General features: G+C 37.3%; 1 protein-coding gene across 1 annotated transcript; it reads right to left on the bottom strand.

The window, feature by feature from the left end:
- Positions 1–1,798: 1,798 nt before the first annotated feature.
- LOC110448855 (protocadherin-like wing polarity protein stan) lies at positions 1,799–23,259 on the bottom strand. Its single transcript, XM_021495327.1, has 16 exons — positions 23,110–23,259; positions 19,920–20,154; positions 16,981–17,114; positions 15,711–16,012; positions 15,370–15,466; positions 14,382–14,626; positions 13,791–13,920; positions 12,655–12,900; positions 12,401–12,534; positions 12,198–12,294; positions 10,651–10,794; positions 9,584–9,715; positions 7,121–7,589; positions 3,330–3,369; positions 2,765–2,828; positions 1,799–2,051 (listed from the first exon to the last, which is right to left on the bottom strand). Exons 1-16 carry the CDS (start codon positions 23,174–23,176, stop codon positions 2,008–2,010), a joined length of 2,580 nt encoding a protein of 859 aa, XP_021351002.1. The 5' UTR covers positions 23,177–23,259; the 3' UTR covers positions 1,799–2,007.
- Between the last annotated feature and the right edge of the window lie 1,276 nt (positions 23,260–24,535).

Below are 24,535 nucleotides of genomic sequence, written 5' to 3'. Positions count from 1 at the left end.
GTATGGCCTGTAATGGACTTATTCTAGCAAAACATCTGTATGCAATTGACGTTTCACGCCTGTGGCGTTGTTAAATATATTGTTATCTATCAGTTTGATGTTCGTCTGTTTTCTCACCAATGCATTCCTATATATGCAAATCCTAAAACAACCAACACAAATGCTGTAAAATAACAGAACTTGACCATTGATTCAATTGTTATCCATAAAACAGACAAAGCGTTAAGCAATCGGTAACCGTCGGCGCTTTCCGTTTACGGGAAGTGCCGACGGTTCCCGATTGAGCGTAAGGTCGGTACCGCCGCAGTACTGACATCTTAAAATCAAAACCTATAGACGTCATTAAGAAACGTCCAACACGTAGTTTCCTTCTACACGAATATCACACGCTTTTCATTCTACATGGATACAACTCGCTTTTCCTTCTACACGAATATCAAACGCTTTTCATTCTACACGAATATCACACGCTTTTCCTTCTACACGAATATCAAACGCTTTTCATTCTACACGAATATCACACGCTTTTCCTTCTACAAGACTATCACATGCTTTTCCTTCTACAAGAATATCACACGCTTTTCCTTCTACACGAATATCACACGCTTTTCCTTCTACAAGACTATCACATGCTTTTCCTTCTACAAGAATATCACACGCTTTTCCTTATACAAGAATATCACATGCTTTTCCTTCTACAAGGATATCACATGCTTTTCATTCTACACGAATATCACCCGCTTTTCCTTCGACAAGAATATCACATGCTTTTCCTTCTACAAGAATATCACACGCTTTTCCTTATACAAGAATATCACATGCTTTTCCTTCTACAAGGATATCACATGCTTTTCATTCTACACGAATATCACCCGCTTTTCGTTCGACAAGAATATCACATGCTTTTCCTTCTACAAGAATATCACATGCTTATCCTTCTACAAGAATATCACATGCTTTTCCTTCTACACGAATATCACACGCTTTTCCTTCTACAAGAATATCACATGCTTTTCCTTATACAAGAATATCACATGCTTTTCCTTCTACAAGGATATCACATGCTTTTCATTCTACACGAATATCAAACGCTTTTCATTCTACACGAATATCACCCGCTTTTCGTTCGACAAGAATATCACATGCTTTTCCTTCTACAAGAATACCACATGCTTTTCCTTCTACAAGAATATCACATGCTTATCCTTCTACAAGAATATCACATGCTTTTTCTTCTACAAGTATATCACACCCTTTTCCTTCTACAAGAATATCACACGCTTTTCCTTCTACAAGAATATCACATTCTTTTCCTTCTACAAGAATATCACATGCTTTGCATTCTACACGAATATCACACGCTTTTCATTCTACAAGAATATCACACGCTTTTCCTTCTACACGAATATCACACGCTTTTCCTTCTACACGAATATCAAACGCTTATCATTCTACACGAATATCACACGCTTTTCCTTCTACAAGAATATCACATGCTTTTCCATCTACAAGAATATCACATGCTTTTCCTTCTACAAGGATATCACATGCTTTTCATTCTACACGAATATCACCCGCTTTTCGTTCGACAAGAATATCACATGCTTTTCCTTCTACAAGAATACCACATGCTTTTCCTTCTACAAGAATATCACATGCTTATCCTTCTACAAGAATATCACATGCTTTTTCTTCTACAAGTATATCACACCCTTTTCCTTCTACAAGAATATCACACGCTTTTCCTTATACAAGAATATCACATGCTTTTCATTCTACACGAATATCACACGCTATACGACTCAAGAATAAAGAAATTTTATTGAGAAGATGATGATATACAAAACAATAATCAATTATAAGGTACAAAACTTTGGCACATCGATATATGAGACATGTGTTGAAACAGAAATCTGGTACCGTGTCAGTTTTTAACTTTTTCTTGTTATCACAGACACACGTGGTCATAGTACACCTGTTCACTGAACACACCAGATAAGTTGTCTTCTAGAAGTATGGTGGTAACGCGGTCTTCATTGGTTTGCCTGTAACTGGAAAACAAGGCAACTGTCACGTGGTGAGGCCTACTAGTATATTGTAGACAATAACCGATGTCCACACATCATAACAAGTCGGGCATAATTTGGTTATAACAATTTTATGAAACAATAAAAAAGGTAATACTGATTTAAAAGGAATCACTGATTTAAAAAAGTTTGTATGACGATGTAGAAAGCCTAACTAGGTAAAGCAAAACATTAACAGCGCCATATGGAAATTACGTACGTCCATTAAAAGATTCATCAGTGGTAGGTCTATTGAAACATCAATATCTGAAGTCGCCAGACAAATATAGAAACATATGACAAGGGGAAAGGTGCATATAAAAAACATGTATAACGTTAAAAAGTTACATCTTTTGAATTAAACAGACCATTTATTCTTAAACTGGTCATCCAAAGTAAACAGTGCCAAAATAAGTTCCAGCTAACAGGTAATAGTCAATCGGAACCCATCGGCACTTTCCGTAAACATTTACGGAAAGTGCCGGCGGGTCCCGATTGGGTTTTGATTAGTCTCCGGGACTAATAGCTACTAATAAAAACATCCTTTTGATAATTTCTAGAAATATTAACCTCCCTAATCACATTGGGCCAAACACATAACAGGAGTCTACGTCAATTACCAGTTAGCTTGATTTGCATATGCACACGAGGCGATACAATCTGCATGGATCTACATCAATAACTGAATAAGTACTTACAAGGGTCCACTTTTGTTGTCGTACTCGTCCATGCTTGGGTCCGTATCGGCTTTTTATCTGCTACCTTAGAGAAAAGTTAACTTAACGTAAAAACTCCAGAGAATGTTCATATGATAATTAATGAGGATGAGTCATGTAGCTCACATCGCAGATATCACAACAGAGTTAGTGTGGAACTTGTATCTGGTATGTATGATACATTAGAACAGCCACATATATCCGGACTTTAAATTAATTTTTATTTCAACGTTTTAATACTAGGTCGACATCAAAGTAGGAAAGGAGTTCAAAAAACAATTGACCGCGTGAGACACCTACTTTTAATAAAAATATTCATAAAGGACTTCATTGACTCAAAATGTGATTGGCGCTAGTAGGTAACGCTGGTCGTTAATACTGATGATGATTACATAGTTGGTGAAATAAAACTATGACCTGATCCCAAGTCCATTACATGTACATGCAAACACAAAGGAGACTACCTGTTACTCGACGGTATACTTATCTAGATAATTGTACTCTTACAATTACAAATACCATATTCAAGTCTAGATTACTTAATTACCTGTCCAACTTTAGTCAGCTTAGCCGATCCGGACGTCAGACTGAAGGTGAAAAAATAGAAACAGAAAATATTTGATTTATTCTATAATGTTTGACCTGAATCAAAGTATGAATATAATACATATATACGTTCAGTTTTGAAATTTCAATCTGTATTTAAACATGAGATTCAGTTTGTACATTAGTTCTCTGAAGGCTAACCAAGCTTTGAACTACTACTTGCCCCAGTACACTTGCTTAAATTATATACGTAATCTTTAAACATTTAATTAAACTAATGCAATAACAGAGCGCTAGAGTTTTTGTATTAATACATCGAAAACTAGCTACGCTGTCCTTTAATGAACATGTGCATAGTTAAACAGGGAGAAAGACATACACCTACATACACGTATGTTTAACCTTAGTAAACAGTTCTACATCGAGGGGTGGTTGATCAGACGTATCTTAGTTTTCCTTTACACCACTGAGGTAACTATTTCTATGTGATTCCCTAGGAATCTTTATCAATCAATTTTCTTTTTATTCCTTACTAAGTAACAGCTCGTTGTCTCTGTCATTTACTACCAATCAAATGATGTATAACTACATTTTTTTCATTATTTAAATGATGTTTTGTCCGTCTCATCAATGATGTGTGTAAATGTCCATGTAAATTGCTGCAACTGTACTAGAGGAGAGGAATTAATATAAGCTTATAGCTTGTTATCCGATCCTCGTTGTATCTGTACTGTATTGTAATGTAGTGTGCAAGTGATGAAATAAAATATTGTCTAAATTAAGACGTTTCTACCTCGAGAAATATGTGTTATTTACAGATAAACAGTAAACTATTAAAAAAGATCATTTCTATTATATACAGTTTCAAATGCTTTTTCATTACTTTGTTTTAAAACTAATTCAAACAAAATTTTGTAAATCCTCTGAAATTGTTGTTTGTTATTTTTTCTCTCTCAAAATAATCGAACTTTACGAACTTCATGTATTGTTTTAAAAAATAATTCTGTTTTTTTATCTTTACTTAACTACGATAACCAAAACGTAGCAGTGTTGATAATTAGTTTATCGAGAAAAAAAAAAGAAACAAACAAAGCCTCAACTATCTTAAAAAGAAACTTTCGAGTTTTCAAAATACTTGAAGTTGTGTCAGAACAAAGTGATTTAACACAACGATGTCAGACAAACTAATTGCGAAAATATACAAATACATAAAATATGTAGAGGAAATGTCGCTTGTCCGAAAATTTCTCCCGGTCTCTTGACGTAGAGCCTCGAAGCATGTTACAGATGAGTTACTACCATGATCCCGGTAAAGAGAATTGACCTATATTGAGATCCAGCAGAGAGGAGTTGACGTATATTTAGATCCGGCAGAGATGAGCTCACCTACATTGAGATCCGGGAGAGATGAGTTGACCTACATTGAGATCCGACAGTGAGTTCACCTACATTGAGATTCAACAGAGATGAGTGGACCTATATTGAGATCCGACAGAGATGAGTTGACCTACATTGAGATCTGACAGAGATGAGTTTACCTATATTGAGATCTGACAGAGATGAGTTGACCTACATTGAGATCCAACAGAGATGAATTCACCTACATTGAGATCCGACAGAGATGAGTTGACCTACATTGAGATCCGACAGAGATAAGTTCACCTACATTGAGATCCAACAGAGATGAGTGGACCGATATTGAGATCCGACAGAGATAGTGGACCTAAATTGAGATCCAAAAGAGATTAGTTGACCTACATTGAGATCCGACAGTGATGAGTTCACCTACATTGAGATCCGACAGAGATGAGTTCACCTACATTGAGATCCGACAGAGATGAGCTGACCTGCATTGAGATCCGACAGAGATGAGTTCACCTACATTGAGATCTGACAGAGATGAGTTCACCTACATTGAGATCCAACAGAGATGAGTTCCCCTACATTGAGATCCGACAGAGATGAGTTCCCCTACATTGAGATCCGACAGAGATGAGTTCACCTACATTGAGATACGACAGAGATGAGTTGACCTACATTGAGATCCGACAGAGATAAGTTCACCTACATTGAGATCCAACAGAGATGAGTGGACCGATATTGAGATCCGACAGAGATAGTGGACCTAAATTGAGATCCAAAAGAGATTAGTTGACCTACATTGAGATCCGACAGGGATGAGTTCACCTACATTGAGATCCGACAGATATGAGTTCACCTACATTGAGATCCGACAGAGATAAGTTCACCTACATTGAGATCCGACAGAGATGAGTTGACCTACATTGAGATCCGACAGTGATTTCACCTACATTGAGATTCAACAGAGATGAGTGGACCTATATTGAGATCCGACAGAGATGAGTTGACCTACATTGAGATCTGACAGAGATGAGTTTACCTATATTGAGATCTGACAGAGATGAGTTGACCTACATTGAGATCCAACAGAGATGAATTCACCTACATTGAGATCCGACAGAGATGAGTTGACCTGCATTGAGATCCGACAGAGATGAGTTCACCTACATTGAGATACGACAGAGATGAGTTGACCTACATTGAGATCCGACAGTGATTTCACCTACATTGAGATTCAACAGAGATGAGTGGACCTATATTGAGATCCGACAGAGATGAGTTGACCTACATTGAGATCTGACAGAGATGAGTTTACCTATATTGAGATCTGACAGAGATGAGTTGACCTACATTGAGATCCAACAGAGATGAATTCACCTACATTGAGATCCGACAGAGATGAGTTCCCCTACATTGAGATCCAACAGAGATGAGTTCACCTACATTGAGATTCAACAGAGATGAGTTCACCTACATTGAGTTCCGCCACAGATGAGTTCACCTACATTGAGATCCAACAGAGAGGAGTTCACCTACATTGAGATCCGACAGAGATGACCTGACCTGCATTGAGATCCGACAGAGATGAGTTCACCTACATTGAGATCCGACAGAGAGGAGTTACCCACATTAGGATCCAGCAAAGAGGAGTTGACCTTTTTTAAGGTCAGGTAAAGATGAGCAAAGTACCTTGATATCTTGTTATTATGTGTTGTCTATGACGAATGAAATCTGTCTTTAACGTTAGGAAGGTGCACGTGTCTGAACCCAAATCCTATCAAGGAATGTACGTTCCAGAATCTTACTCCAAGGGAAGCAATTTCCAAAATAAGGAGTCGTATTTTATTTTGTTAAGCCCCAGAGAAAAATGCATTCGATGTCAACCACCAAGCTTTAATACGGCGTTATCTGATTTTAGAACGTGACGTCATTCAATTGTTTTATTTATGACATCAAAAAGCATGTAGGAGCCGAAAGAGAAATCATTCTCAGCTAAAATGAGAAAAAATCAGTGAATGATGGAATAACAATAAAGAAAATATATCTACTTTATGGTTACATAATATATATATACATAATAAAAATGGGTGAACTATTCAAATACCTTGTTACAATTTGTACGACGAGTTACCTACCTTGATACCTGATGATGACAAGAAACCTCCCTTAATACCTGGTAACGACGAGTTATCTTTCTTGATACCTAGGATTATTTAATTACTTTATTCACCTTGGCAATTGATACATGCAATGAAGAATTACCTACTCCAAAGCACACTAACGATGACCTACCTGATTTAATTCCTGGAAATGAGGAGTTACCTTTGTTGAGGACCGGAAATGTGGACACACCTGCACGTGGAACCATTTTTATATTGAAGCTAGGTAATAATACCTTATACCCCGACATACAGTATATGATTTATCTACCTTGACACCTTGCGAAGTTTGACGATGCCCGCCGCCAGAGTTGCAACTCCTATCAAGGCCGCCGCCCCAGCACTAGCTATCACAGATATACCAGTCACTGTCTCGTAGAACGGCGTACAGGTGGACGTCGAGGATGAAGACGTTGAAGAAGACGATGAAGATGATGAAGACGATGAAGATGGACTTGACGATGACGATGATTCATCGACGTCAGTCACAGTTATGACAACTGTGGCAGTAGCTGATAGGCTTCCGTCATCAGCTTGCACGAGCAGTGTGTGAGAAGTCGCGGTCTCGTAGTCTAAGCTTGTCGCCAGGGAGACCGTACCGGCTGCGGAATCGATGGCGAACCCAGTGTATGACGTCACAAATGAATAGGTGATGGTGTCGGTGTCGGCGTCAGTTGCAGTCACAGTGGCCAGGACACTGCTGACGGAGGTCGACTCAGAAAACGCTACGGCATATGTAACTACAATGTATAAAGAATTCTATGTTTTGAGTATGATCTCCAATTTCTGTTAATAAACCATGATGAGGCTCTGTCGAGAAAATAAGCGACATATCGTTGTTGAACAGTTTGGAAGGATTTCTATGGGATATTTATCAATGGAATACATATTGTCGACATATACTATTAGTCTCGTTCAACCAGACGCTTGATCACTTGCGCAGGCAACAAGAGTCTGGTTGAACGAGACTTATACTATATGAAGACGCACCACAAACACAATTTGATGTTATATCAACAAAAGGACTTTATCCAAAAGTTAAATAAAGTGGTGAAGAAATCTTAAATGACAACTGATGTTCATTATGAAATTGAAAAACAAATCTAAGCTACAAAAAATGGGAATACCGAAGTTTCAATATAAATTCACATTCAAACTCAAAATCGATACAACGTGGGCAAAACATGAACAAAAGGGAAAGCTTTAAAAGAGTACAAAGACCCATTAAAAACGCAAGGATAAATAGTCCAGGTATTCCGGATGAGTAAGTGACGTCTGCTTCATCAACAGCACCTGGAATGTAATCCAAGTAATGTCACCGCTTCAAAATGAGAACGGAGGTAGTGACAACAAAACATGACAAACTAATTACAATTACGGTAACAGCTTTCTAATTGGAAAACTCGCACAACAGGGAAATGATAGCGAGCCCGATTCAAAGAAATACTGATATGAGAATTAGACACAGTATTCAGCTAGATAAACCAGGGACAGATGTCAATATTTGTAAGGTAGACGAATAAGAATTTGAAGCTGCTGAAACATGGAGAGACACAATACCTGTGGAAAGATCGTGTACTAGCGCAGTATAATTGAAACCACCTTCCAAAACAAATTCAACAGTTTAGTGATTGGGGGCAAGTAACAGACGAAAAAAAAGGACAAAACAAAACAAAGGCCTGTCCGTATTGTTTTTTGGAATACAAAACCAAGGAAACCGTTATTGGAAATTGTCCAAATAGGAAAATACGAGCTTAAAGAATATTAGTATTTCTCACGATTTTTTATTTTATGAAACATAGATTTTAATGTGGAAGATAACAAGCCAGTAGATTCAAAGGAAGAAACGCGTAAATCCAGACGAAAATATAGGAATTACGCGAGAGGAACGTGGGACAAATTAAGTTCATCGTGGAATTCAAATGACTGCTTTGCAAATCACCACTGAACTCTGGTATTCCGCACAGGACAGGATTCCTGTCCGACAGATATTTGTTGACTACAGTTTTCTATCGATCAAGAATACTCAAATCCATCATGAAATCTGGTAAGATTTTGCATACCTTGCAAAGCTCTCGATCATGTGCACGTGTGGCTGGGGAAGTATGTCGAACGGTTTCATGACATAACCGTATCCTTTATCAAGACATCTCCTGCATCTAAGAGTTCTGTCCATTTGTATTAACCTTAGATTAATGCAGAAACTTTAATCTGCCAATTAAGAAACCATATTGATATTTTACTAAACTAATTTGTTACATCTTATGCCTCTCGTTACTTCGTCTGATATGCGATTCCAAGTCATTGCATACGACACGTCCAATTGTACCATACGAACTGGACTGTTATTTGAAGATTTATTTTTCTCTTTTCTTGATTGTTGCCGATATATTCGCACATTGTACATACATTGGCAGTTCGCCCGTATCAACTGAAGTTTGAAATATAGTTAATAAAGGATGACAATGATGAATTTTACTTTCGATCAGAAAAGGAAAGATTAGGCGAATTGACAATTCTTATGTAAATATATATTGTGAATATCCCACGATAAATCTACCAGCTCTAATAAAAAGTCACAGAAAAAAATGGTCATCGTTGTTACTATAGAAGACAAGTTGAGCTCAGCAAAGTCAGCAAAGTCGAGATAATTCCATCATAGGTGTGGTGTGCACATGGACATCATCTAGTCACATACTTGAATATATCTTTGATAACCGAGGAACATACTAACCAGGGTTAAAAACAGGACCAGCCTCGTTAACGTTTCCCACATTGACGACCACGCTGACGGTAGAAGAAGTACCGCCATCTGAGACAGAGACGGCCAACACGTAGTAACTTGTGGTCTCGTAGTCTAACGCACCTGTCAATCAAAAAAGTGAAACGTCAACTTTTACGTTAAGGCAGACGACGCATGTGTGTCTTCTACACAATATTTATAAATTTTTACCCATCATTCATAATTTTATACACAGCATTTATATTCTTGATATCTTGTACACATAATCCGTATTCAGCTGATCACAATTGCAGTAATTGACTACACAATATTTAGGAATATGAAATAAAGAGGACTACTAGTTAAAAAAATATTTGTCGATGCACAAAGCCAAACAAATTTATAAATTTACTACGCCGTGTTATTCAAGGTCAAAAGAATACAAAATACATGTCCAAAGGGTGTCGAAACCTAGACTTAATGGAGAAAGGTACCCATACAACCCCTTATAACCCTTTAAGGGAGGATTGGTCGAGTGGTTAACACTCCGGCCTTCCACGCAGGTGGCCGGGTTTCAATCCCCGAAGTCGTCATACGCATAGAATATTCAGAAAAATTGTTTTTCTCCTGCCCACACAACTCCAACAACCCAGATTGGGTATAAAATGATCTGGGACTGATGTTGCGGTATCTGTGCTCTGGCAATACCGCTGGATGCACGGTCCCACTACAAACAGAGCACAATACATCTCCAGCACACAAGCAGGCATACACACATAGGGAGATGTTAGTCAGGTGGCATACGACTAGTAGTTAACCCCTGATAAGGCAGTTCCCGTGAATTCCTTAAAATTGTATATGATTATCTTTGTACTATAAAGCGATTTATAGTGGCGTATTCTAGCTAGATAGGGCGCTATATCAAGTGTTGAATATTATTGTTATGATTATTATAACATTGCAAATTTACAACTTTGGCTACAATAGATAATTCATTTATAAATTTGTATTTCATGTAAACCGAAACTCAAATAATAAGAAGGACAGAAGAAACAAAAAATATAAAAATGAATACTTACTATTAACAACAAGGGAGGCGACTCCACCTGTCTCGGACACAGCAAAGTGGGTCGACACAGGCCGTGAGGTGACCGAGTAGACGAGAGATGTACCGGCGTCTCCGTCCGAACAGGACAGGTCGGCAATTACCACAGCGTTCAAAGCTGAAGTATAATAGTTAATTATATTAATTACGTCCAATTGTAGCAAAATTTTCTTTTTCTTTTCATATTAGATAAATATAATATTTTTTCCATCTGTTTTGATGATTCCCTTTACATGTCCCTTTTCAGTATGGACTGAAATCTTTCTCGTAGATAAGCATTGTTATGTAAATTATTCACAGCATAGTACAGTAGTACAGCATCCATGTGAGAATGCCTTCCACTTATTGAATGGCGCATTGTGTTTCATAACTTGAATGCCTTAGGTATAGAGTTAAATAGAGCTTCTTTTGTCTGGCAAATCAGATCTTTCGTTGGACCTTAACACGTGCGTTTTTTCGGGCATGCGCAATATTTTCATCAAATCCAGCAATATATTTTGAACAGTGTTTTTATGTAGTGCATTGTTGTCAGTAAATTTACTTCATGTGTATGCCTGTTATCATTGTTGTCATGTAAATGTAAATGTTTAACAGGAGAAAGCTCTGATAAGGTGTAATAATTATAAAATATAACGTGTCCTCAATCCCGAGACTTTGTTCAAATTAAGTGGCAATAACATATGTTTAAAGCAAAAGTAAAGCAATTAGAGTTATTTTATACAATGATTTGTTTGATTACTTTAGTAGTTGCATTTTGCTTATGAGAAGAAGAGGTCAAAACACGATGATTTAGATATGTTGTTTGTGAATGTCTTCTATTATGTCGTTAATTGGTCAAGAGAACGCGTCTACCCAGAAACCCGGATAAGTTAAAAAAAACCAGTATCATGTAAACTCAATAATGAAAGGGAGGCTTATGTGTCATTAATGAGTAAAGAAAATCTTCCTATTGTGAAATAAAAGTCCCGAGACTTTATGTTTGTGATTTTGTGAATCGTTCCTTGTCACACAGAGTGGCCACATTTCCGTTTTCTATAGATTCGCTAGGATGGAGCCTTTCCGTATTCTGATCCGGAGATAGCTGCGGTCTGGTTACAAGTTAGTCTCCAGTCTATGTCGAAGATATTTATTGATAGTCTTCATGACCTGACTCTAAACTTCGAGATTTCGGGGTCTAAGTATAAATGAATAAAGGTGATTTTCTTTGTTTTCCTGGATTTGTTGGATGGAACTAAAGTAGGTACCACATATGGTGCAAGAAATGCCTACTGTTCCATACTTCCTGGTATTGTTACCGGTTATGGTGGTGATGGTTTCCCTTTTGATATATGTCTTCTCAATTTCTAAAATTACTTTCTCATAATCAAATTCGAGTTACGACTTCCACTTTTTTATTGACGCCATGCTACTAAATATTTTAATTCTAGTTAAAGATCTGTCCACGCTTTTTTTTATAGCAGGACCTATACTGTGTTTTTCATGGTATAGGATGAAGTAAAGTGCAACATAGCAGTAGCATACCTGCGTCTTCCGACACACTGGTCACGTGTGCTGTAGGAGTACAAGATGGCGTGTTATCGTTTACATCAGTAACACTCACAGTAACTGTTCCGGTTCCCTGTAAATAAAAAGAAAGTTATTAAACCAAAGCACGTATGGTACTATGACAGCAGTGTGACATTTAGTTCATGGTTTTACAGGTAAAACATCACAGCAATACTAACCGTAAGGCTGCCCCCGTCGGTGGCCTCCAATATGAGGACGTAATTCTGTGACGTCTCAAAGTCTACAGCCTGGGACAAATAGATGACGGCTGACGTCATATCGATCATGAAAAAGCTGGACCCACTGTTCGTTACTGAAACACAAATTATAAGATTATATTTTATTCAACTCAATATCAGAACCCTCTATCATACACTGGTATCATTCCTCTATCTCATATTTTGCAAAAAAAAAAAAGTTTCAAGATATTTACCCGACGTGATTTCGTATTTCTCTATATTATGCGGTGATGCATCCGAATCTGCAGCTGTATATGTCAGTATTGCTGTACCAGCAGAACTACTCTCAGCAATGGTAACCGTGGTGCTTGACCCGAAGCTGGGAGTGATGTCGTTGACGGGGACAAGGTTTACAGCAAGCGTCACTGTTGTGGTGAAAGTACCGTCAGTCACCGTGGTAACCAGCGCGTAGTGCTGACTTCCGGTGTCGTAGTCCAAAGCTGCACAAACATAAAAAACTTAAAATGCCTATCGCGCAGTTAGCAATATTTGGGGGAAAAAAATTAAACTCCAAAATCCTTCTTCGTCATAAGAGTGATTGTGGAAAACGTTAGTTTAAGAAGGTACCTTTTGTATTACAGGTGTCTTGTTTTAGTAACACTGTTCCGTGATATTATAGACTGTTCACCGTTGTACAGTAGAAGTCAGGACCAGTCAGAAGAAGTAAGATTTTGTCAGCTATATGCAGACTTTTTCTACACAACCGTATCGCTTATGATCTGAAAAGTCTCTAGAAATTACAGCAGGCCGAGTGGTCGCTACAGTTGTTATACATTGCAAACTTAATGTAGCCGATCAAAGACAGTATCATATCGATTTAACAAAATAACAAGAAAATAGCAAGATATTGTCAAATTTAATGACATAAATTTACTAAAACATTTGTTCATGATTAGTTGATAACACTATAGTTTTGACGAAATGTATTCCACTCGGTCCGAGCCCCATTTTGTTCTTACTGGAACAATAAATTTGCAAGAGATACATCACTGACCATGCACTTCAAAAATATTATTTAGAGTTGGAAAACAAGAATTTCTATAAATATATTGTACAATAAACCACTGATTTCTTTGGCTAAACAGAGCTCATGAAAAAGCATCCTTCGTTCGGTCAGTTCGGAAAGATTTTGCAATTACATTGTCTCAATTAGGTAACCCATACGAGGTCAAACAAAGTCACGCAAATGTCAGACTAACCTATGAGGCCTAAACAATCCATTACTCAATAATTTGAATTCTTATATTGGCGACATTAAGTCTTAACAAAAGTGTAGAAAAATATACAAGGTACAATATATAACGGCGATCCTGTTCAGGTGGACGCTTACTACAAGCTGTCGTCAATACGCCAGTTAAAGCGTCCAGGGCGAAGCAGGTGTCTGAGTTCCCCGATGCAATGGCGTACTGGAGTGAAGTTCCCGCGTCCCCGTCCGTACAGGCCAGAGTCGTCACCGTCACCTGTAATCACAAAGAGGAAATGTTAAAGAGGGGTGAGGGTAAAGTTTGTGCAGCGAATTTAACAAACAGAGTCCGGAAAATATATTTAATGCATGTAAAAGATGCATATATTTGCATGTAAAATATAGGTAAACTTTATGTCGTGTGTGTGTGAGAAATTAGGAAAAGGTATTTTACAACAATTTTCTAATTTATGCTTATCACTCGTGTTGGCTTGGATGGAAGCGCATCGGCAGAGGATCTGGATGTGGAAGGAAACCGGAGTACCCGGAGAAAACCCAGATGGTCGGACAGGTGAACTAATACTTTTCATGTCCGATCTGGGAATTATATCCCGGCCGCCTTGGTGAAAGACGAGTGCATTATCCACTGCGCCACTCGACCACCCTAGTGTATAGCTGACTGGAATCGGGGAACTTTGTAGTATTTCAGATAGTGGATGCTTATTTTGTAACACTTACTGGGGTTGCAGACGTCTGTTCATTGACGCTGAAGACATAAGGTGCCGATGAGCAGGTTGGCGAATTATCGTTCACGTCTGTAACTGTGATGGTGACGGTAGATGTCGCTGTCAGCACACTGTTTCCACCATCTGATACTTTTATTACTAATTCGTGCGACATGGTAATTTCGAAGTCAAGTGTTCCCGCCAAGTAAACTACTCCGGAGGAGGAGGAGACTCCGAATAGCCCACCTGTGTTACCGCCTGAAACAAGAAGAGAACACACCGAACAGTCAGGGTTTCCGTTATTTCGAACTCTAAAGGTTCTCTCTCTTTAAACATGTCTTCCCTACACTTTTGGCCTATGCAATGACAAATCGGATTCAGGTGTTGTGAACAAATAAATTGCTAGGCTAACACATGTCTTTTGAAGATTACAGAGGAGCAGGAACCTACTTTAATGTCGGTCAAGTCCATTGCTGTGCTGTCGCACGATTTCGTTGATGTACATCGAAGGATCAAACTAGTGTACTTATATCATCCAATCGTGAAAATCTTACATGATAGTAACGAAAAATATCACCATTAGCGAGCTTTCCACTTATTTGAAAAGATCCAATAATGAAAAAATAATATGATTGTCACAAAAAACAAACTTATATCATATGACATACATGTGATGTTTGAATTTTGCTTATTGATACTTTATAGAATATAGAACTCTTAATACCATTCGCTTCAAATCTAATATAGAGAAACCATACACTTATGTCTGGTCAACATATACAGTATCATCCTTAAGAATTATATACTATAAAAGTTACTCTCCACCTTGTTTTGAATACGCATGTACAATGGATTGAAGCACAACGGTTACACATTGGTGGTACGTTTGATGCAGGATTCAGAAGTATCCAAAGGCACTGAATCAACACCAGAAAAGAGGAATATGTTAACCTCAGCTTTAACAACATACATCATGTGTATTCTGTTTCAGATATACCTACCGACGATGCTGAAGGACAGTGTACCGTCATCGCCATAATCTGCGTCTGAGGCTGTCATGGTACACACTGTAGTTCCTGCTGCGCTGTCCTCTGACACCTGCCCACGTGATCAAGCGTGGGAACGATGAAATAAAGGTAAAATTTAATGTTAGCTAGGTCTGTCGGATACGATGCTATAGCAACCACTATCCCGTACCTCAAAGTGCACTTTCGATGTGTGAAATATTCCATGAATATGAATTTTCCATAAGTCAATGCAATAGCTACATGAAAAGAATTCGACTTCCAATACAATCCGTATTTGAAGAGTGATATATTTATTCTCTTTACATACAGCTTACCGTTGATGTAGACGGACCGGAAATGGACGGTGTATTGTCATTCTGTGATGTCACTGTGACGTAAACGGTGGCTGTGGCGGTATTGGCGGAGGACGGCGAACCTGGAGTGTCTACACCTGTTATAACTAGCGTATACAGGAAACTCTGACCTGACATCGAATCGTAGTCGATTGCTGTTGAAGTTGTCTGCACATTGTTACCGGATATGGTAAATTTGTTGCTTGCGTCATCCCCTGACTGAATCGCTAGAGTGCATGTGGTACTTTCTACATCCGAACAAGTGAGTGCCTGAACGCTGGTACCTGTATTGGAGATCTATAATTTGTAATACAAAAATAACAAGAGGCCCAGAAGGCCTGTATCGCTTACCTGGATATCTAAGAAATCATGGCAAAATATTCTCCAAATGAGATCCAAGGGAATATATGCCAGACCCCAATACCAATTCTGTTAGTATGTCTGTATTATATTTTTCATGCCCAACAGTTTATGGTTATGGGTCGGGGATCTCTTTTCAAGCTGTGACTCAGCAACTAGATCCCTAGGGTTTTGGCCAGACCCCAGGATCAATTATAATATCATTACTGCATTCGTCTCTTTTGCCCAACAATATATAGTTTTGGGGTGGGGATCTTGACCATTTCGAAGTTACGATCCAGGGGTTAAATCTCCAAGGGTGGGGCGGACCCCAAGGCCATCCAGGAAGCATATGTGCATTCATCTCTTTAAACTCAGCAATTGTATATATGCATGGTTATAGGGTGGGGATCTCAACTGTTCCCAAGCTGTGACTAAGAAACTAGGTCCCTAGGGGTTCGGTCAGACCCCAGGGTCTATTCTAATACCATAACTACCTTTGTCTCTTTATGCCAAGCATTTGTATATATGGTTTTGGGGTGGGGATCTCAACCGTCTCAAAGTTATGACCCACGGACTATGTCTGCCTCAAAGGGTGGGGCCAGACCCTAGGCCATCCTGGAAGCAAATGTGTAGTCTTCTCTTTTTACTCCACAATTGTATATATGGTTATACCGTGGGGATCTCAACAAAATTGGTTCCCCTTTACCCAAGGATGCTTCAGACCAAATATGGAACAAATCCTTTCATTCCTACAGAAAAAGAAGAAGGATTTTAAAGAATTTGCTATATTTCCCCTATTGGGCCCCGCTCCTCAGGCTTCGGGCAGGTGAGCTAAAAATTGATACGCTGTTAGATGGGGGTCGCGTGATTACTCACCGGACCTGAAGTTGGGTTTTCGAGGGATACTTACCGGAAGCTGTATTCTCAGGGATATTGGTGGCGTATAAAGTTGGAAGAAACACGGGACTGTTAGGATTGGCAGCCACCGCGGCTGTCAGGGTGATCGACATAGACATGTAGGTTGTCGAGGTCCCATCAAATGCACTGCAAGAGTTTGACATGCCTTTAACGCTGACATGCCTTTAACGCTCGAGTTTCATCCAATGTAAAGTGTTTATTAAGCACATTTAAAATAAAATAAGATGAATACTACTTATGATAAAAACATCACAATGAAAACATATACCATAACGTCGTCAACACAAGAAAAAAAACTACAACAGCATCAATACATATTGACAACATAAAGACAAGAACAAAATATGCAACAATGGTTGACAAGGTCGAAAATTCAACATTGTATAACAAGGACAAAAATACAACAATATATAACAAGGAAAAATCATACAACAATATAAAACAAGGACAAACTTACAACAATGTATAACAAGGAAAAATCATACAACAATATAAAACAAGGACAAATTTACAGCAATGTATAACAAGGACAAAACATACAACAATGTATAACAAGGACAAACTTACAACAATGTATAACAAGGACAAGACATACAACAATGTATAACAAGGACAACCTTACAACAATATATAACAAGGACAAACTTACAACAATGTAAAACAAGGACAAACTTACAACAATGTATAACAAGGACAAACTTGCAACAATGTATAACAAGGACAACCTTTCAACAATATATAACAAGGACAAACTTACAAAAATGTAAAACAAGGACAAACTTACAAAAATGTAAAACAAGGACAAACTTACAAAAATGTAAAACAAGGACAAACTTACACCAATGTATAACAAGGACAAACTTACAGCAATGTATAACAAGGACAAAACATACAACAATGTATAACAAGTACAAACTTACAACAATGTATAACAAGGTCAAGACATACAACAATGTATAACAAGGACAAAACATCCAACAATGTATAACAAGGACAAACTTGCAACAATGTATAACAAGGACAAACTTACAACAATGTATAACAAGGACAAAACATACAATGTGTAACAACTCAAGGTCGATAAGCAAAAATCAGTAGGAACTGAGAGACACCAGCATTAAAAGAAGGCCATAGTGAACCCCAACGAAACACTGAAGATGTGCTATTTATACCACCTACGGTACCGGTCAAATTAAGGGAAACCTACATCTGAATAAACCAGGTGGGATGGTATATTGCTAACGAAAAAAGGGAGATTTACGATCAATAAATGAATTACGCAACATTTGTGGTTTGGCAGTGAGATGACCAGTGGTACATTTATCAGTAAATATTACGATCTAACGATTACACAGAGGTGTCTGTTGTACTGTTGTAATTAAAAACTGTCAAGAAAATATAAGTTACACTGACAAGGCATGATCTTTGCCCTCACAAAACGCTCCGGTATATGGCTTATTATGTATTTCTCATGATTCCCATCATGGCATCAATAGGGACATTAAAAAGACAAACAGGTTAAATGAAATCATAGAATTAAACGAATGAAAAATGACGCAAAATTATCTTTTTTTGGTCAAAATTTGTATAATTACGTTACATTCGATGGACACAAGTATTTTTTGTGGGACTCATTATTTTTGTCTTGCCTCGCTCTTTTCAAAACCTGGGAGTCAAGGACTCAATGGTCCAAAATCCTGTGAAAATTACTGATAGCATTCTGTCACAATGCGAGTATTTCAGAACAAACTGATACCTTTACGTTGTAGGGTGTGAACACGGTTTATGATGTCGGACCTCTATGACGTCATTATCAAGGACAATAACGAACATGAGCATTACAAGCTTTCTGATTGGTCATTATGTCTGTATGGTGTGTATTCTGTATTTATTTGGTTTGTATCCATGAGTTTTTTTCACTAGTAAAAATGCCATTTAGACATCTCTTACTGCAGCGAAAAAATAACATTTTATTTCATGAACTATGCCTTATATTTCATTGCTTAAACATATTATTTACTACTTTGATATCTTTTTATGTCGTTGTACACAAAATACCTGCATGCATATTGTATATGAAACATTTACCCAATTAATCTGTGAAGACCTAAATTGAAAGAAGTATAAAAGATTAAAGTGATATTGTCTTTAGTTTGTTAAAGTGATTACAGTCATAGTAATCAATTCTGCGTTGAAGGGAAGTTGAAACTATTTATCATATTGAGGTAATGTGTTTAATGTGTGCAATAAGGTTTGTTATAAAGACTGTATGTTTGTGGCACGTGTTCATTTGATGTCTTGTACGATTGCTTTTGGTTTGGTTTGGTTTTATTTTGTTTAACGTCCTATTAACAGCTAAGGTCATTTAAGGACGGCCTCCCCTGTGTGCAAGATGCATGCGTGTAGTGTATGCGTGTGTATTTTGGGAGGCTGCAATATGTACGATTTCAATCTGATTTCGACAGATAAGTAGGTTCAAATTATTGTTACGTGTATCAAATGATAAATTACCATGTTTGTTACGTATATTTTCTAATGTTTTCTAATGTTTTCTAGTCGATACAAATCTGTAAACAATTCAGTATTGCTTGTTTGATTAACATCACCTGTTGCATTTCTGGCGGCTTCTATGTGCGTGTATCAAATTCTAATGAAAACAAACATACCTCACCATACAATTTCATCATATTCAGGTTTTTTTTCTTCTGAACAACGGGTAATACATTTTTTAAGAGATATTTCATCAAGTTTAAATTTGAATTTGCGCTGAATATTTCATATTTGAATATTTTGAAAGTACACAAACTGTAGGGCATATCCCTAACACAAACGGAACCAGGAGGACAGTAAAGACAGGTTGGGGTGTTGATGTTTTATATTGTTTGTTTCTGTGATGTAATCACAATTATAAAATGGATTAAACTGACCGACCTGACAGTGATGGAGTGGGTGGACTGGATAGCGACGCTGAAGGTTTGGGTAGTGACCACACTGTCCGGTGATATCACGTCGAAGCCCACACCCGTAAACTTGCCGTAGGTGAGAGGGTCGCCGTCGGGGTCCGTGGCGAGGAGGGTGTATATTGTAGTCCCTACTGACGTATCCTCTGCTATACTAAGTGTAGTGCCCCCCAAGGGGTCAGGATTAACGAACACAGGCACCGCTCCTGTCAATTACAAGAGGAAATAAGCTCTATTTAAAAACAAATGCTGCAAATTTTTCGCCACACGAGACTTACTGTGACTCTCATGACATCATTACAAATTGTAATGGTTTTCCATGGTTTTGGCATCGTTTCAACGTTGTAAAGATAATAAGCTTTCTAAAGATTGCACAAATACCACCATTATGATAAAATTCCAAAGAATGTGTCAGAATAGTAAAACTACCAAATCAGCAAAGTAACGACAATTTTCATAGGCTAATTACCCTGTATTATGAGACAATGGTATTTGCGCGTGCATGTATTATTATCCAACATATTATGCACTTGCAACACGTGCTCTTCAAAAATCCTTCCGCGTTAATAGTATCGTATACGTAATTGTAAACAAATTAGCCGTTAGTGACTTTTCTTTGACAAGTAAATAAAATAATTCCACGTTATGATATATTCATATAATATTACATAACCGTTGAAACTTGTTAAAGTGACACGTCCTCGACTATTGTTATTCCGTTCAAGATTTCGGTAAGCAAACTGAATTTTTATACGGGGTAGTGGCAAGTAATATTGTGCAAATGAAGAACAGGTATGTTTTAATGACTACCACACTGTCCCGGGGATATAGCCCGTGTTACCGGGCTATATTTCAGGAGCTTTGGTGTGATTACCCTGCCTTTTTATTTACTTCAACTAGGTATGTGTATTAAAGATCCTTTGGTACAAGGAACCTGATAATCTATTCAACCTGCTATTTTGAGAGGGGAGAGAGGAATAACTTTATCATATCGATATACATCTTCTAACATTGGAGTGGTTTTTGTAAATACATGTTTACATTTATCGTCCTCTAGCTATGTGTGTGTATTTGAATTACTATATATACATTTCCGTCCATTCAAACGGTGTTAATGTTTCTGCATTTTAGTTTTGGACAATGCTAATGAAAGTTAGGCTGTCATTGCGTTGAAGTTTTAATTTGACTGTCATTTTGTCCTTTGCCAACCTTAAGCCTATTCTTAAGTACATGTAACTAGATTAGAGGAGATATAGCTAGGTTTTACTGAAAACTATTTTCTATTCATTGTTACATTGTTGTTTTAATCAAATTACATTTTGTCATTATTAGTGGGCTAAGTATATTGAACTTAATAGAAATGTACAACACTGCATATCGTGTCAAGTGTTATGAATTGGACATTTAAGTTGCAAAAACACAAAAGCCATATACGATCCATAATGTAATAGTTACCTTAAAATAGAACTCCGTCATACAAAATAACGAGATATTATGTCTTCTTATTCAAATGCCACATGCAACAGCGTACCTTCGCCTAATTAAGTATACTTTGAAAACACTAATAACAATTTTTCTGCGCTACACAATTACCCTAATGGACAACGGAAACATATAGCTATGATGACACGACTCTCTACACTGTGAACCTCAGGTTTAGCAACCTAGCCCGATCTCAACCACCTTACAGCTCCTTCTTTTGTACATTTGACAGTATATCTACCAGATATTTGTCTACTTTCAACAATATAATATACTTGTATTATCGTTAAATGCTGGTTTCTCCAGAAAATATTACATGTATATGTAAAACAGTGCTTAAACGGTGATATAATTTGACAAAAGAAAATGAGGCAATAATTTAGTTGTTATCTCAACCAACTATCAAAATTATTCACTCATTAGGGTAGCGAATTAACTGTAATTCGTAAACCCCATTAACAGAGGAAGTAGATATGTGGTTATTGAGCAAATGGACGTTAACTTTTGTGATATAACAGTGTCACGTTTGTCAAAGACTTTGGGAGTAAGTTGATTATCATTGACACACTAAAGGTCATTGTCAAGATACGAAGTCTCATAAAGTAGATTTTGGTTCATATGATTTCAGACCCTAGGAGATAATGAGATGTAGGTAGTCCTTTGGTACACATACATGTATATGTGAGTGTACTAAAGACAATTTCGTTGTAAACGAAATATAATATAATAAAGATACTTTTAAATCAATGTTATAATAACAGCAATATGTTTCCAAGCGAAAACTTACGAGGCCAAATTAAAATGTCATACATAAATAGGAGTTGCTAATGTCAAAGAGATATAACAATGAGATAGAACTATCTCTAATTCGAAAATAGTCGCATTTAAATGTAATAAAGATATCTAACATACTAAGTATAATATGAGATTAGATGTCTTTATTTAATAGAGATATTTCAATTAGTGAATGTGATATCTCCTTAAATATAACATACATTAGGTATATATTTTAGGTATTACACGTTTAGTTGACTTTACTGCTGTTTTTGTTTCTGTCAATGATGACTGAGTGAATACCTGTAAACTTTTATTTAGGCATTGATCCGAACATTCGCGATACTCATCAAGTAATGAAATGTAACAAAACCGTTATAAAAAAATGCAAGTGTAAACAATTTAGAGATTAATATATAGAGAATAATACATGCCTTTTTCCATATCACACCCAGTATCAACCCGAGACTGCAATATCAGACCAAGGGGCGAAGGCCCGAGGGCTGATATTGGTCGAGGGTTGATACTGGGGGTGATATGGAAATAGGCGTGTTTTATTCTGTTTATTACATACTTACTAATAAAAACTACTATCTTATGATTTATTTTTATTTTTGAAATATTGAAAAACGATTTTTTTTCCCAAAAGTGGTGTGATATGGGTTTTGCGGGCTGATACGGGTTTTGGGGTGTGATACGGCGGGGGCTGATACGGGTTTTGGGGTGTGATACGGCGAGGGCTGATATGGGTTAGAGCAATTGTGTCGTATCGCATATACAAAAAACCCGTATTTATTAGTAAGTATGTAATAAACTACAAAAAAGCATACTAGACATATAACAATGACTTTAATGTGCCACATACTATATATCATCTCTATTGTATGAAAATAAGTAATACATACCATTACAGAAAGTGTTGATGAGAAGAACAGCAGTGACCAGGAACTGACCGAATGTCATTTTGTCCATAGCTGCCCTCCACTTTTTATAATACTGACCGTCCGGGAACAACGCCTGATCAACTTGCTACGAGAAATTGACCAGCAGTATTCTAAGAACAAGTCAACTTAGGACCGTCTACTGTTAGCAGGAACTATCCGAAACCCTAAAGACGATGTGACAACCGACCAAATCTGTAACCTAGTTTGAATTAGCTAGTCATAAACTACTAACTTCTATCAAAATGGGTTTTTTTTTGTATATACCAACTGAAATCCATTTTTGGAGTATATCAGGTGAGAGACATGCGTATACTATAGACTTTCCCAATTAATTGTTGAGTTAATAGTCCGTATTATTAACGCTAATAGGGTACCGGTATGATCTCAGTCTTGACCTCGTCATTTCCGCATTGACAGAAATTGAAGTAAAACTACTCGTGTTCGATTTTTTTGTAGGTTTAAAAGACTACGGATAGATACTACATTTAATTGACGTGACGACCTTGGGTGATGTATCACTGTCAGAGTATGTCACACTTCATAACTCTCCCTGTGACCGTGTAATGCGATACTCCGTCATTGGAACACGTCTCAGAGCCGGGCCACACATATCTTCACATACAGTAGTGCCCCACAAGATACAGTAGTGCCCCACAAGATCATTGAAAGTCTAGCATATATGATCTTTCGGGACACGACTTGCCTTAATCAAAAGAACTATCTATTTGAAATATGAGCCCACGACATTTAAATGTTTATCAAATCGATATTAAAAATCGAACTAAAGAAACATTAACATTGTTACCGGATGTTTGTTTCTTTCGGATTTTCATTTCTTCTGATGGTTTTTCTGAGGTTTGTTGGGCATTGTTTGTTAAAATAAACAATGTTGACCGTTGCTTTATCGTTGTGCCTGGTTCCGTCTTTCAAAACATCACAACAGTTGTGTGGTACTGTACATTTGTTCTGCAGTATTATATATTGTTTAGTGCTGTCATAGCACCTGTTAAGCAGTATACACCTTTTGTTGGTCACGCAACATGTAAGCAATTAAAATATAACCATCGTTCCATGTTCTAATATTACCTAGTTTTGTCATACCCATAGTAAACAAGCAACATCTTTTGACAATAAGAGATAGTGTTTCGTCTATAGACAGTATCGTATTGTAATCAGACAGTATCAACATTGGTTAAATATGTCAATCTCATAACACAAAACATTTTAAGGTTATCTCAGTAAGTATTAAATTGCTTGGTTCTAATAGGACAAGACACTGTCAGGTTTCCTGTATTCGAAAGCCATTGTCTAGAACGAAAATTATTACAGTTAAAGACATTATGTAGGCTGATAACTGTAGGAATAGATGCACTGTATTGCTTGATAA

This window comes from Mizuhopecten yessoensis, unplaced genomic scaffold (genome assembly GCF_002113885.1).
Source record: "Mizuhopecten yessoensis strain PY_sf001 unplaced genomic scaffold, ASM211388v2 scaffold4359, whole genome shotgun sequence".
Classification (NCBI taxonomy): Eukaryota; Metazoa; Mollusca; class Bivalvia; order Pectinida; family Pectinidae; genus Mizuhopecten; species Mizuhopecten yessoensis.
This window is presented reverse-complemented; position numbering and strand designations above follow the sequence as displayed.

What these genes read in the sequence shown, in the direction of transcription:
- LOC110448855 (XM_021495327.1), bottom strand. Translation starts at nt 23,176, where the DNA reads ATGGACAAAATGACATTCGGTCAGTTCCTGGTCACTGCTGTTCTTCTC. An exon ending in GAAATACGAAATCACGTCGG is followed by an intron (nt 12,535 to 12,654) that starts GTAAATATCTTG and finishes TTTGTGTTTCAG; the next exon opens with TAACGAACAGTGGGTCCAGC. An exon ending in CGCCTCCCTTGTTGTTAATA is followed by an intron (nt 9,716 to 10,650) that starts GTAAGTATTCAT and finishes TTTGATTGACAG; the next exon opens with GTGCGTTAGACTACGAGACC.